Source organism: Penicillium pulvis (assembly GCF_028828015.1).
Source record: "Penicillium pulvis strain IBT 33274 chromosome Unknown contig_1_segment0_segment0, whole genome shotgun sequence".
NCBI classification, from domain to species: domain Eukaryota; kingdom Fungi; phylum Ascomycota; class Eurotiomycetes; order Eurotiales; family Aspergillaceae; genus Penicillium; species Penicillium pulvis.
The window spans coordinates 2089139-2100938 of record NW_026643074.1 but is presented as its reverse complement, the minus strand read 5'-3'; the positions used below and the strand labels follow the sequence as shown (position 1 = coordinate 2100938).

Here is an 11800-nt window from a genome sequence, read left to right as displayed (position 1 = left end):
AAAACAATAAATAAATTCTAGAATGTATATGATTCTCTTATTTTAGCTATGAATTTAGGGGTAATACTATAAAGGGATATTATTCTTAATATAAATAATAAGCGATTCTTACTATAACTAATTATATTTATATAATCTAGAGTAAGCTATTTTTAATAAGCTTACTTCTAATATATTATTATCTTAGGATATCTTATTAAATTTATCCTAGAAGATTAGTGACTATCTTTTTTTATAATATATAATACCTAAAGAAGATTATATTACACTATATATAGTATATCTTTAGTATAGTTATAGTTGAAAAAATTTAAGTAATATCTTACACACTAACTAGTAAAGGAGCTTAATATAGATAAATAACTATAGAATTGATTATCATAATAATTCATTTAATTAGCCAGGGTTTAATAAAGTAGCTATCCTATCTAAATTATGTTATAGTAAGATAGCTATGATATAAATTTAAGGCCTATAATTACGGCTAAATAATATAACTATACTCTATTACTAATCTCTATATATCTAGTCTATAAAATATTGTACTACTCTATATGATCTATTATGGGAGAATAATTATAATATTAATAAAATATATATACTTAATAGATCCTAATCTACTTATTTTATGTATCTCTTTTTATGTAATCTTAAGATATCTATAATCTATATTATCTTAGACTCTAAAACTATACTGAATTAGTATTATTTTATTCTAAATTTAAAGCTTTTTTCCTATCTTCTTATTTAGGCTTTTCACCACTTATAATTTTATTCTTATATCTTAGGCTATATAAAAAGATGATAAATATATATTAAATTTCTTTTAAAAGAAATACAGAATTAATATATATTACTCTATCTTTAATATCTAGAATAAGTCTAAGTATAAATATTGAAGAAGAACTTCTTTTTTCTTAGAAAAGTTAATTATAATAAGCTTAGGGGATAAGTTAAGACTCATAAAAAATTTAAAATAGGATATAAAATATATCTTTAGGTTATTTCATTTATCTTAAAAAGATAGAGACTTTAAACCCTTATTTGTAGGTCTCTATATAAAATAATATAAGTAGTTAATTACTCTAGAACTGATTTCATTATTATTCTTTTATATATTCCCAGAAAAAGTAAATATTCCTAGTAGACTAATATATATAGATTATACAAATAGAATAAGATAGATGAAATTTCTCTTAAAAAGACCTTAAGATAGAATCTTAATTTAAAATATTAGAAATTATAAGGTAAATATCAATAACTAGATTAAAGCTATATATCTAATTTATAACTAGAACATAGCTAGTTTTGATATAGATTTATATCTATAAAAAGAGTATTTCTAATAGTATAAACTAAGCTTTCATCCTATTTATCATAGCCTTAATTTAATATAATGAAACTATTCTTAAAATAATATAATATAATAAAAAACTATTATATAACTAAAGTTAAAAAGTTAAAAAGTTAAGAAGGATTAAAGTAAATGCTATTATTTTAGTATATTTTGTTTCAATAAAGATTTTGTATTATTTTACTATTTTTACTATAATAGATTAGTAATAATTTTATATTCATCTTAATATAATAGCTGAAGTTAGTATCATTAATTTGAAATTAATAAAAATATTGATTTAAATCTATAAAATTTATAATTCTATATATATACTGAAGTAGTTGTTTTAACTTATAAAGCCTCTAAAAAATTTTTCCTGTCAATAGATAGCTAAAATATTACTATATTAGTAGAATAGACTTATATTATAATTAAAAGAGACCTAATCAATTAACTAACGTCTTATTCTATAAGAAAGAATTAATTAATGCTTACTTATATTTTTTTCCTAAGTAATAAATAGATTATCTAGGCCTTGGTATTTCAATAAAATTAATATATAAGATATAGATTTATAATTCTGACTAAAAGTAGAGATAAATAGAAAATAGTATCTTTAATCTAATATAGTTAATTTAAATATAGATTTATTATAGAAACCCCCTTTCTAACTACCTCTACTTAACGTATCTCATATAAGTAATTATCAATCTTCTAAAACGTGTAGAAAGAGATACCTTGATAGTTTTAATATATAATTTAAAAAATTTAGAGTTTACTATCTAAGCTATTAAAGTTAAGAGCTCTATTTTAAATAATAAGGTAGGGAGTACGTTAAGTAATATATTATTAGTAGATAGGCCGCTAAGGATATTAGATAGATTAGTACGCGGGTTAGGATACTAGAATAGCTTTTTTCTAAAAATTATAATAATAGTAAAAAAGTTAAATTTCAAGCTTTAAGATAGATTAGAATATAATTTTTAACTATAATAGCTAGAATAGATCTTAAGGATTCTATATATAATTTAGTAGTATATAAGTTATAAGTTTTCCCTTCTATAGGTTTAAGTTAGAATACTAGTACTAGCTAATATAAGCTACGCTAGCTAAAGGTAGTTAGAAAGGAGGTTTTATATTAGTCGCCTTTAAATGTATAATTATATCTTTTAAATTAACTAATATATCTATTATATTTTAGAATATACTATTTTATATAGAATTCTAGATAATATTCTTATATTCTTTAAGATAAGAGATAAAAATATAAGCTATATTAAATAAGTACTAAAGTTTTTATAAAAGCTTAGCTGTCTATTAAGCTACTAAGTATATATTTTATTAATTTTAAGTTAAATTTATTAAATATATTATTAAAAAAAGAAAGTATCTCTATAGATTAAGAAAGACTAAGAACCTACTTTTCTCTAGTATATATCTTAGAGTTTTAAAGATTTTAAAGTCTTTATTGGAGTTTATATCTTTTATAATAAGTTTATATATAATTTCTCTTAGATTCTATAATATCTTAGTTCTTTTTTTAAAAGGAAGTAATTTATATATTTATTAGGGTATAAGAAAAAAGACTTTTAAGATTGATTAAGGCTTTTAGATTAGCTCTAGTTTAGCTTATTTTAACTTTAAATTATCTATTAGACTAGAAACTAATACCCTAAGATAGGATATAGCTAATATTCTATCTAAGCTAAATAGAAAAAAGGGTTTATTATATTCTGATTATAGAAGATTACTAATCTAGAGATAGATTATAATATAGTCTTTTAAGACTTAGTACTTTTATTATAGTGTTTAAGTAGTTACTAATTTAATGATATATATTTTAATATTTATAGATACTTTAAATCTCTAAATCAAAACATAATAAAAACTAATCATTTACTTAAATCTTATCTTTATCTCTATAATTAATAGATAACTAGAGAGTTCCTTCTATCTTTGTAAAAAAGTTCTGATAAGTTTTAAAGATTAAATCTATCAACTTTTTAAATTTTCTATTAAATTATTATAGAAAATTTGCTTTTTATTTTAAGATAAAAATATACTTATATATAAGCTTAGTATGATCAATAAGAGTAATTTATTAATAAGTAATATATAAGGATACGAAGTAAAAGGTAAGTTTTAGTTCGATCGAAGTTATTATTGGTATATATAACTTGAATTCTAATTTAGATCTCTTTTTATTATAATATAAGCTTATTTTACTAATCTACTGGTATCTTTATTATTTTGGAAATATGAATTATCATGAAAGCCTTATATCCAAATGAAAAAAGGTTTCATATTATATGAATATATAGAATTAACAAAATTATAAATCCAAATTGATATTTGATATGAACTCTGGACTGATAAAATTAACTTTAGCTATAACATTCAATTTTAATTAGTTTATTACTATTAATTCTAATCTTAATCTAAAAAGAAAAAAGGAAGATTTAACTTTTATTAAGAATATTGATATATATTAAATATAGCTACTTGAAGTTATATAGAAAATATATAGCCTTGATTTAAATTTTAATGTTTATCTCGAAATTGGTAATACTTAAATTAAAATAAGAATTTACTTTTTCAAGTATCTCTAGGAACTAATATAGAGCTTATATCATTCTAGGGCTTTTTTCTAATGGATATTTATTATAATTTTCTATTTATGTAATTTATATATACTAATTTAGTAAGAAATTTTACGGCATAAATATAACAAGTATATGAAGTAATTATTAATTTTGGAAAAGAGTATGAAAGAAGACGAAACAGATATATATCTCACTAAAATTAAATAATAACTTATTATCGAAAGATACATCTATCTAAAATAAGGATATCAACCCCTTTTGGGACACTTTGATGTTTATTGAAAATAATTAGATTAAATATACGAAAATAACTAATTTTGAATACAAAAAAAAGAGTATGATATAAAAGCTCTATACTACTTCTATTCTACTGCTAGGGATATTTTAATATATATTCACTATTTCTTTACATAGTTGGGAATAAAAGACTTAGAGATTTGGAATCTACAAGAGGCTAAACAAGAAAAGAATAGTGAAGATAGAAATTACATATGAAATACTACTAAAATCATTAAAATCTAGAATAATATAATTGAAATCTAGAATAATATATTTGAAATTGGCTATAAAAAATCTCCTCAAAGAAGGAAAGAACATGCACAACAGAAATTTTTCTTCTTCCCTATTTCAGAGCAATTTAGAGCTAATTAAGCTATTCATTTTCAGAAAATTAGTAACTATCTTTTCCTTTACAATAGTTACAAGTTTTATTCTCTAATTATAAAACACCTTTCTTATATTGATTCAATTACCTGTTTAATACATTGCTCCCAACAAGTATCATTAAAACAAACTAGAAATATAAAGTTCCCTTTTATCCAAGCTTTATAAATTAACCCATTTTTTATTTAGATATTTAACAATATTATTCCTTTAAAGATGAAAATCCTAAAACTATATATGATATATATATGCATTAGTTTTCTGATAGGTTAGAGAGAAATGAATAATATACCCTTATAATAATCTTAAGACTATGATATTTTACCTTGCTGTAGTTGTATTAATATCTTAATTTAATTTTGCTGTAGTTGTATTAATATCTTAATTTAATTTAATAGTAGCATATGTTGTATTAATATGTATTCAGCTATATTCAACAAGTGATTGTATTCACAAATTATAGTGATTTAGTCATGGATATAATTAATATTAATGAAATAATAAGCAAAACCAAAATTAGAGTTAGGTTCAAATAAAGACCAGTATATTAGTGTCTATATACTATTATTACTTACTAGACAATAATATTTATATATAAATAAACTTAGTATATTATTACTGATTTGTTCTCAAGAACGAAGTACTAATAATTCAATAAACTCAATAAAATTGACAGACCTATATATAAATCGTGAAATAAAGATCTTATATTTATCCTATATAATAAGCATAGACTCACGTATTTCACAAGCGAGCGGGTCACCCGGTCAGCCAGGTCACCCTAAGAATAGTAAAAACGATTTTATATCTCGACAACAACGTATGTAACCCGTATCAAAGTTTCGGTACTATTTCTTGACGATAATTGTAGTTCAGGTTTAAAACGTGATATGATGGAGGTTATAATGTTACCATAGAATACACCATGATCTGGCCACTGAAGCTTTGAAAATATATTCTTGACTCAACGCCCCTATAGAATGTTTTCAAACCCTAGATATAGGCCTTAGATAGTGCTAAGAATATCTATATTCGAGCAAAGCCTAAGAAACGCTGTGGTTGTTGAAATATAAAGCTATAATTTATCGCAGTAACTATATGTTTTGGGATGACCCGCTGACTTGTGAAATACGTTAGTGATTAATCATTCTTTACTGATTAGCCTTTGTATTGTAATATTAGTATGCCTCTTAATTAATTAAGTATCTACATATATGAGATGTAGTAGGCGTATTCATAAATTTACAACGTGAACATATTTAGAGGATAGATTAGCAAAATGTAGTGAGGAGTATAACAGAAAACCCTATACCATCGCTACTAGCCTAGGTAAAAGAGATCTTCACATTTTCATACACTAAAAAGGTCACCCAGGTGCTGGGTAAAACACGCAAGAGATTAGGTCCTAAACCTTTATAGAAGCCAGATATGCCTTCACGAGCCCATACCTGCATAACAGCATCGGTGGCACCTCGATACATCAAGGGCGCGTCATAGGTTTGTAACCGGGACCTAATCACCTGGTATGGATAAGTGGCACAGCCAGCGAAGAGCTTTGAGAGGCTGGACAGGGCGAGGAAGTCCAGGTTGTTGAGTTTCCGTGTCTTGTTTTCGTGTCCCACACCCAGATACGAAGAATCCTGAGTTGTATGGGACCGTAAAACCTTCAATCGGTCATAAGCCATGAATTGAAGAGCGCCGTGACTGACCCCAAATAAAGCAGGGACAAGGCCGCGATAGAAACCCGGTACACCCTCGGTACGGTATATATGCGTTACACCAGTTGTGAAGGAGGAATAGGCACCAGGAAACTGGGAGCCGGTTGAAAGCATGCGGGTCTTAATAACCCAAATTGGATTCGTCAGAAGCGATGTTAGGGCACCTGAAAATCATGATGGTTAGAATTGGAGAAAAGCTTCCGTAACCTTCGGCTTACCAACCTGCCGTTCCCGAAGCCAAAAAGTAATCAAAGGATGTGAGCGCCGAAGGATTGCCTCGGTAAATGCACATGCCATTCTTCAGGCTGCCATAAAAGAGGAAATACAAAGCCCAACTTGTGGAATTGCCAACGAGGTTTGGAGCCAGTCCACGGTAGAAGGCAGCGAAGCCACCTTCGTACCTTGAGATGTCACGGACAATCTGAATTGAACTGCCGAGACGAGTTGTAGCATTGCGATCAACTAAAGAACCCGAAATGTCAGATGAAAGAGCAAACGGGACAAAGAACACGAGTTATATACCCTGCAGTCTGGTCTTCACCAGATCGAGTGGATGAAGGCAGAGCGTTGAGACCACCCCTGCAGTGAAACCCGCTACGGTCTCCACAAAAGATGACGACAAGCCATCTTGGCCCGTCATGAACCCTGTAACCTCGAAGAATTGGGGGTGACGTGTTAGTAAGTGAAGGTTGTAGTTGTTGGAGTGTGTAAATTATGTTTGGTTGGAGGTTTCCGCCGGTTTTCTGCCACGGATGCGGAGAGCTATGAGAAGAAGGAAAAAGCTTCATAGATGGTCTAGACGTGAGATTCACAAGGGTTCTACGGGAGACATGATTGATTGTATAAACCGATTTGATCATCTTAAAAATACATGGGTTCACAGCCGGATGATTGCCCGACCATATTATAGCTCCGGAGACAAGAGAGGACTGCAAGGTCTCTCAAGGTTTATGAGATCCAGTCCAGAGTCCTTCCTCTCGATGCTAAGGCTTGTAGGTTTAAGCCAAGGGCGAGAACAACCTAACCGCTGGGTTAGATATGTGCGTGTGGGAACATATTGAGGGAGACTTCGAGCATAGCCGGGGTTTTCAATGCACAACATACTTGAACAGAGATGGCTTGGGTTCGCTGTAAGAGTAGCCTGTTTCCTCAAGATCAGTTGAAGCCCATTACAGAGAAAGGTGCGAAACTTACCCAGGTAGATAATAAGAGGCAGGTAGCCGCTGGTGGATCACCAGATTAGTTCGGTCGCCGATGAAGTGGACACTGTCGGTCAAGTTGGGTAAAGAGCTCACTAGTGAATCGCAACGCGAGAGACATCAATGACCTTGGAAACGCGTTCCTATAGTGATGGAAACAGCACCTTAGCATTCTTGAAGAGGAGTCATCTTGAGGTTCTTTGGTCATAACCAACCTTGGTCTCTTCGGAGAATTGAACCATATTGGCAGTAGTTTTAAGGCGAAGAATGGAAGGGTAATAGAAGGAGTGAATGAAAAAGGCACGACCAAAAAGTACTTGAAAAAGCCTTTTAACCCAAACTCGATGGATAAGGTGGATGGAAGAGATGTGTGAAGAGAGAGACGGATGTGGTTGCGGGAGAGAGAGTTCAGAAGTTTTCGGCGCGGAACATGATTCAAGATTGAGCATCCTCTCCTCCTTTCAACCACCTCAATCCCCTACCTTACCACTCCACCAACTTCCCAATACTATAGCTCCAATTCGCATTTTTTTCATTCAGAAGACTTTAATCTGTGATCTTCTATCATTACTGTCTTGCCGACGGACTCTCCTGACTCGTTGGCGCCATGTCCGGCGCAAGGCATTGGTAAGATCCTCCTAGGCTCTGGCACTGGGATCTCGCGGCTAACTAAGCACAGGGAACAGGACAAGGAGGCTACTGTATATATTGGAAACCTCGATGAGCGCGCCTCAGATAGCCTAGTATGGGAGCTCATGCTCCAAGCCGGGCGTATCGTGAACGTTCACTTGCCCAAAGACCGTGTCACCCAGTCGCATCAAGGGTACGGCTTCGTGGAATTCATTAGTGAGGAAGATGCAGAGTACGCCTCAAGGATAATGAATGGGATTCGTCTTTTTGGAAAACCAATCCGCGTGAATAAGGCGTCGGCCGACAAACAGAAGTCTGTGGAAATTGGCGCCGAGCTTTTCGTTGGCAACCTCGATCCCATGGTCACCGAACAAGTTCTTTTTGATACATTTAGCCGCTTTGGCAACCTCATCAATCTCCCCAAGGTTAGATCCAGCCTTCTAATTCGAGTGAAAATATGTGCTTCCAACGAGCTGACTGGGTTTATAGATCGCTCGCGACGACAACAACTTGTCCAAAGGTTATGGCTTTGTGTCATTCGCCGACTTCGAGTCTTCTGATGCCGCGATTGCCAATATGAACGGGCAATATCTGATGAACAAGCAAGTTTCGGCGCAATACGCTTACAAGAAGGATGGTAAAGGAGAGAGACATGGCGATGAGGCAGAACGAATGTTGGCTGCGCAGGCCCGGAAGCACAATGTTCGACCGCCAACCCAACAGGCTCCATCGGCCTTCCCCGGGGCTGGTCCAGGTGCTGCACCGCCTACAATGCCAAATGGCGATGGACCCCGACCAGTGAGCACCGTGCACCAGTCGTCTGATCCTGGCATAAGTCGAACTATGCCCATGGGTTACCAAAGCGTACCTCCTCCACAATCCCGGCCTAGCCCGTCCCCTTCATCACTGACTACCCCGCCGCCGGGCTTACCTGCCCGCCCACCGCCATCTCAAGCTGGATATGGAGGCCCTCAAGCTTTCCTCCCTCCTGGGTTCAGTGGCACAGGCCAGCAACCATCCTTTGCACCGCAGAGCGCGCCGCCACCTGGATTTGCACCACCAGGCTTTGGACCCCCAACAGGTGCAGCTGGTGCACCGCCTCCACTGCCGCCAGGCTTTCAGCAACCAGGCTATGGAGGGGGCCGATGAGCACCATCGGTTTGATCAGCATGAACTCATTCCTTATCCTTGATTCCTTCTCCAACCTGGTATCTACCCACCTTACACAGTGGCTCCTGGAAGTACCATCAAATGATCCACAATAGAACGAGAGCATGAAGAACGTTCCTATCACCTTGATGGAATGTTTCTGTCCCCTTCAGCTTATGGCAACCAGGCTGCACCTTTACCCTAGAATTACGGGCCGTGGGAATAAAGCCAGCACGGATAGGTGAATTTTCTTTGAAGTGGCCATACATTACACACGATCGGCATTCCCCACGCAGTTGTTCTATCTAATAGTTGAACGAATCGCATAGAAAAGAGAAGGGAGACAAAAAGACGGAGAGTTTAGTGAATGGAAACAGATTTGTCACGTCCTGTTGTAAGCCTGAATGAAGTTAAACAGAGAGTGTTGAAACCACCACGATCTCCTCGCTGGGGAATGTAGAGTTTGGGCTAGGTATGGCGAGACATGGAACCATCGGGGAAACAAAAAGAGAGAGGTAGTCAAATCTTGACTTGCAGTAGATGCGCGGCGCAACTCATGAAAACGAAACGAATTTAGGATCCCGGGGGCGGCCGTCAGGGCCGATGTTATTACGTGCGAATCGTTGTTCAGTATAGATGCGCCGGGCTTCGTCAAAATCCACCTTGCGGGTTTTCATGATCCTTCGGACTTCTTGCTTTGCTCTTTGGTCTAGGCCTGCTCTAGAGTCCCCGTCGGCAAGATTAGCTGTGATATCGAAATGCGACGAACTCAGGCCGGCTTCCAGATCCCCGGTGAAGCTGGAAGGGAGGCGATCATAAATGTAATCCGGGACTGGCAGCAGAGGGATCCATCGGGATCTGGTGAGGTACAGCGCTGGAGAGGTCAGTGACCCTGGACCAAGTGAGGACTGGGCCGGAGCTTACCTGTGCCCGAGATAATTACGGAGAATAAGAGCGCATAGAAAAGAGTGTAGGTCATGGTGGACAAGGCGGATCGCGCAGTTGGCCTGATCTACGCTTCAAAGAGAGATTCACGGTCGACCACGGATCCGAGGAAGAGAAGTTGCATTCGTCATCTAATTTCGGCCTATTCAATCAGGCTGCCATATAGCAGCAACGTCATTTAGTGCCTGATATGTAAGGCATGTGGTCTATACCCAAAGAAGCCGGCTTAGCGAGGCTCATAGGAAGTGCTTCACACACCAAAAATCACGGGTCTTGAAATCAATCTCAATCCCTTTTGACCCCAAATCCGTCATCATGGCCGCCGAACGTACCAATGTCTCCAACGACCTGATCTGGCAGATCGTCCGTATGTTTTTCTCCCCTCGAAATTTGGTCGGAGGCTGATCCGCTGGAGGACAGGCAACCAGAACGCCTATCTGGTCCGCCGCAACACCGGTGGTGGTTCCCAGTTCTCCCGGGACCCCCTCAACCTGGTCAACAAGCACTCTTTCAAGGTATGGAGTGGATATTTTTTGTGCCACCTTTTTCTGGTAGCTATTTTGGTGGAATTGCGGACTGACCCAAGCTTTTATATGGTTATTTTTAGTATGCTGGCTTTGTCAACAACAAGGTATCCATATCTACGACCCTTAAATCCCCCTTACAAGCTCTGATTTCTCTTCTCAGGCTATCGGTGTCCAGGCCGCTGAGAACGGTGGTGTGAACGTGATCACCAAGAAGCCCGGCAACCCCCAGCAGCCCCGCCAGACCGAGGTCACCGTCAACTACGGCCCCAAGACCTCCAACCGCAAGTAAGCAGACCACATGTTTTAAAGCATTTTGTCTTACATAGAGGCGATACTGATCAGATACAGGATCTACAAGGGTGTTGCCGCCAAGACCGCCGTGAACGGTTACCGTGCCGACATTCGTGAGGAGGCCGTTGCCCGTGTCAGCGCCGTCCGCCGCTCGCAGAAGCCCAAGAAGGACACCCCTGCCCGCAAGCCCCGCAGCGTCAAGGCCCGCCGGGCTGCCGAGAAGGACGAGTAAATCCGTCCCTCCCAAAAAGCAAATGGGTGAATAACTGGGAGAGCGCGGATTGGAACAAATCCAATTGGCGTTTGGAGACCGCCATCATGCTGGGTATACCCAGCGGAGGTGTGTAAACTAGTGAACTTTCCCGGCAAAGGAGTACTGTTCTCTCTAATCCTTTTTTCTGAACCTTTTAAGAAAGTGAGAAGCGGGAGAAAGAGAGCAAATCCAATGCAAGACCAATAAATCCTCCCATCATTATCCCCAGTAGAACGAGTAATCCCCGGGATACGGCGGAAAAGGTCTCAACCTCCGGAGCGGGTGCTATGTGTAGATGAGACCGACTCCGGTAGACTACCCGACGGGCCGACTGTATACACATTTGAGCCTCGGGTCTGGACCAGTGGGGAAGAGGAACGATGTCGTTCTGTGACGTATGAACAGCCCCCGATAGTCCCGCCTTTTCCCGATATTGGAACCCGGAGAAGGAATCACGGGCAAAGACGAGAATCATCGGATGGTACT

General features: G+C 36.2%; 4 protein-coding genes across 4 annotated transcripts; 2 read left to right on the top strand and 2 right to left on the bottom strand.

Annotated features, from left to right (window-relative positions):
* Positions 1 to 5927: 5927 nt before the first annotated feature.
* Positions 5928 to 6960, bottom strand: N7503_003743 (putative mitochondrial folate carrier protein Flx1; the record flags this gene model as incomplete). Its single annotated transcript, XM_057063290.1, has 3 exons — positions 5928 to 6484; positions 6543 to 6782; positions 6843 to 6960. The coding sequence occupies 3 exons, from the start codon at positions 6958 to 6960 to the stop codon at positions 5928 to 5930; spliced, it is 915 nt and encodes a 304-aa protein (XP_056924205.1).
* A 1166-nt stretch (positions 6961 to 8126) lies between these two features.
* N7503_003742 (U2 snRNP complex subunit HSH49) lies at positions 8127 to 9298 on the top strand (the record flags this gene model as incomplete). Its single annotated transcript, XM_057063289.1, has 3 exons — positions 8127 to 8146; positions 8199 to 8574; positions 8639 to 9298. 3 exons carry the CDS (start codon positions 8127 to 8129, stop codon positions 9296 to 9298), a joined length of 1056 nt encoding a protein of 351 aa, XP_056924204.1.
* A 554-nt stretch (positions 9299 to 9852) lies between these two features.
* On the bottom strand, positions 9853 to 10277 carry N7503_003741 (DUF2015 domain-containing protein; the record flags this gene model as incomplete). Its single annotated transcript, XM_057063288.1, has 2 exons — positions 9853 to 10172; positions 10223 to 10277. 2 exons carry the CDS (start codon positions 10275 to 10277, stop codon positions 9853 to 9855), a joined length of 375 nt encoding a protein of 124 aa, XP_056924203.1.
* Positions 10278 to 10558: 281 nt separating this feature from the next.
* On the top strand, positions 10559 to 11293 carry N7503_003740 (uncharacterized protein; the record flags this gene model as incomplete). The annotated part of the gene is made up of 5 exons (XM_057063287.1): positions 10559 to 10610; positions 10664 to 10758; positions 10851 to 10874; positions 10931 to 11055; positions 11119 to 11293. The coding sequence occupies 5 exons, from the start codon at positions 10559 to 10561 to the stop codon at positions 11291 to 11293; spliced, it is 471 nt and encodes a 156-aa protein (XP_056924202.1).
* Positions 11294 to 11800: the final 507 nt, after the last annotated feature.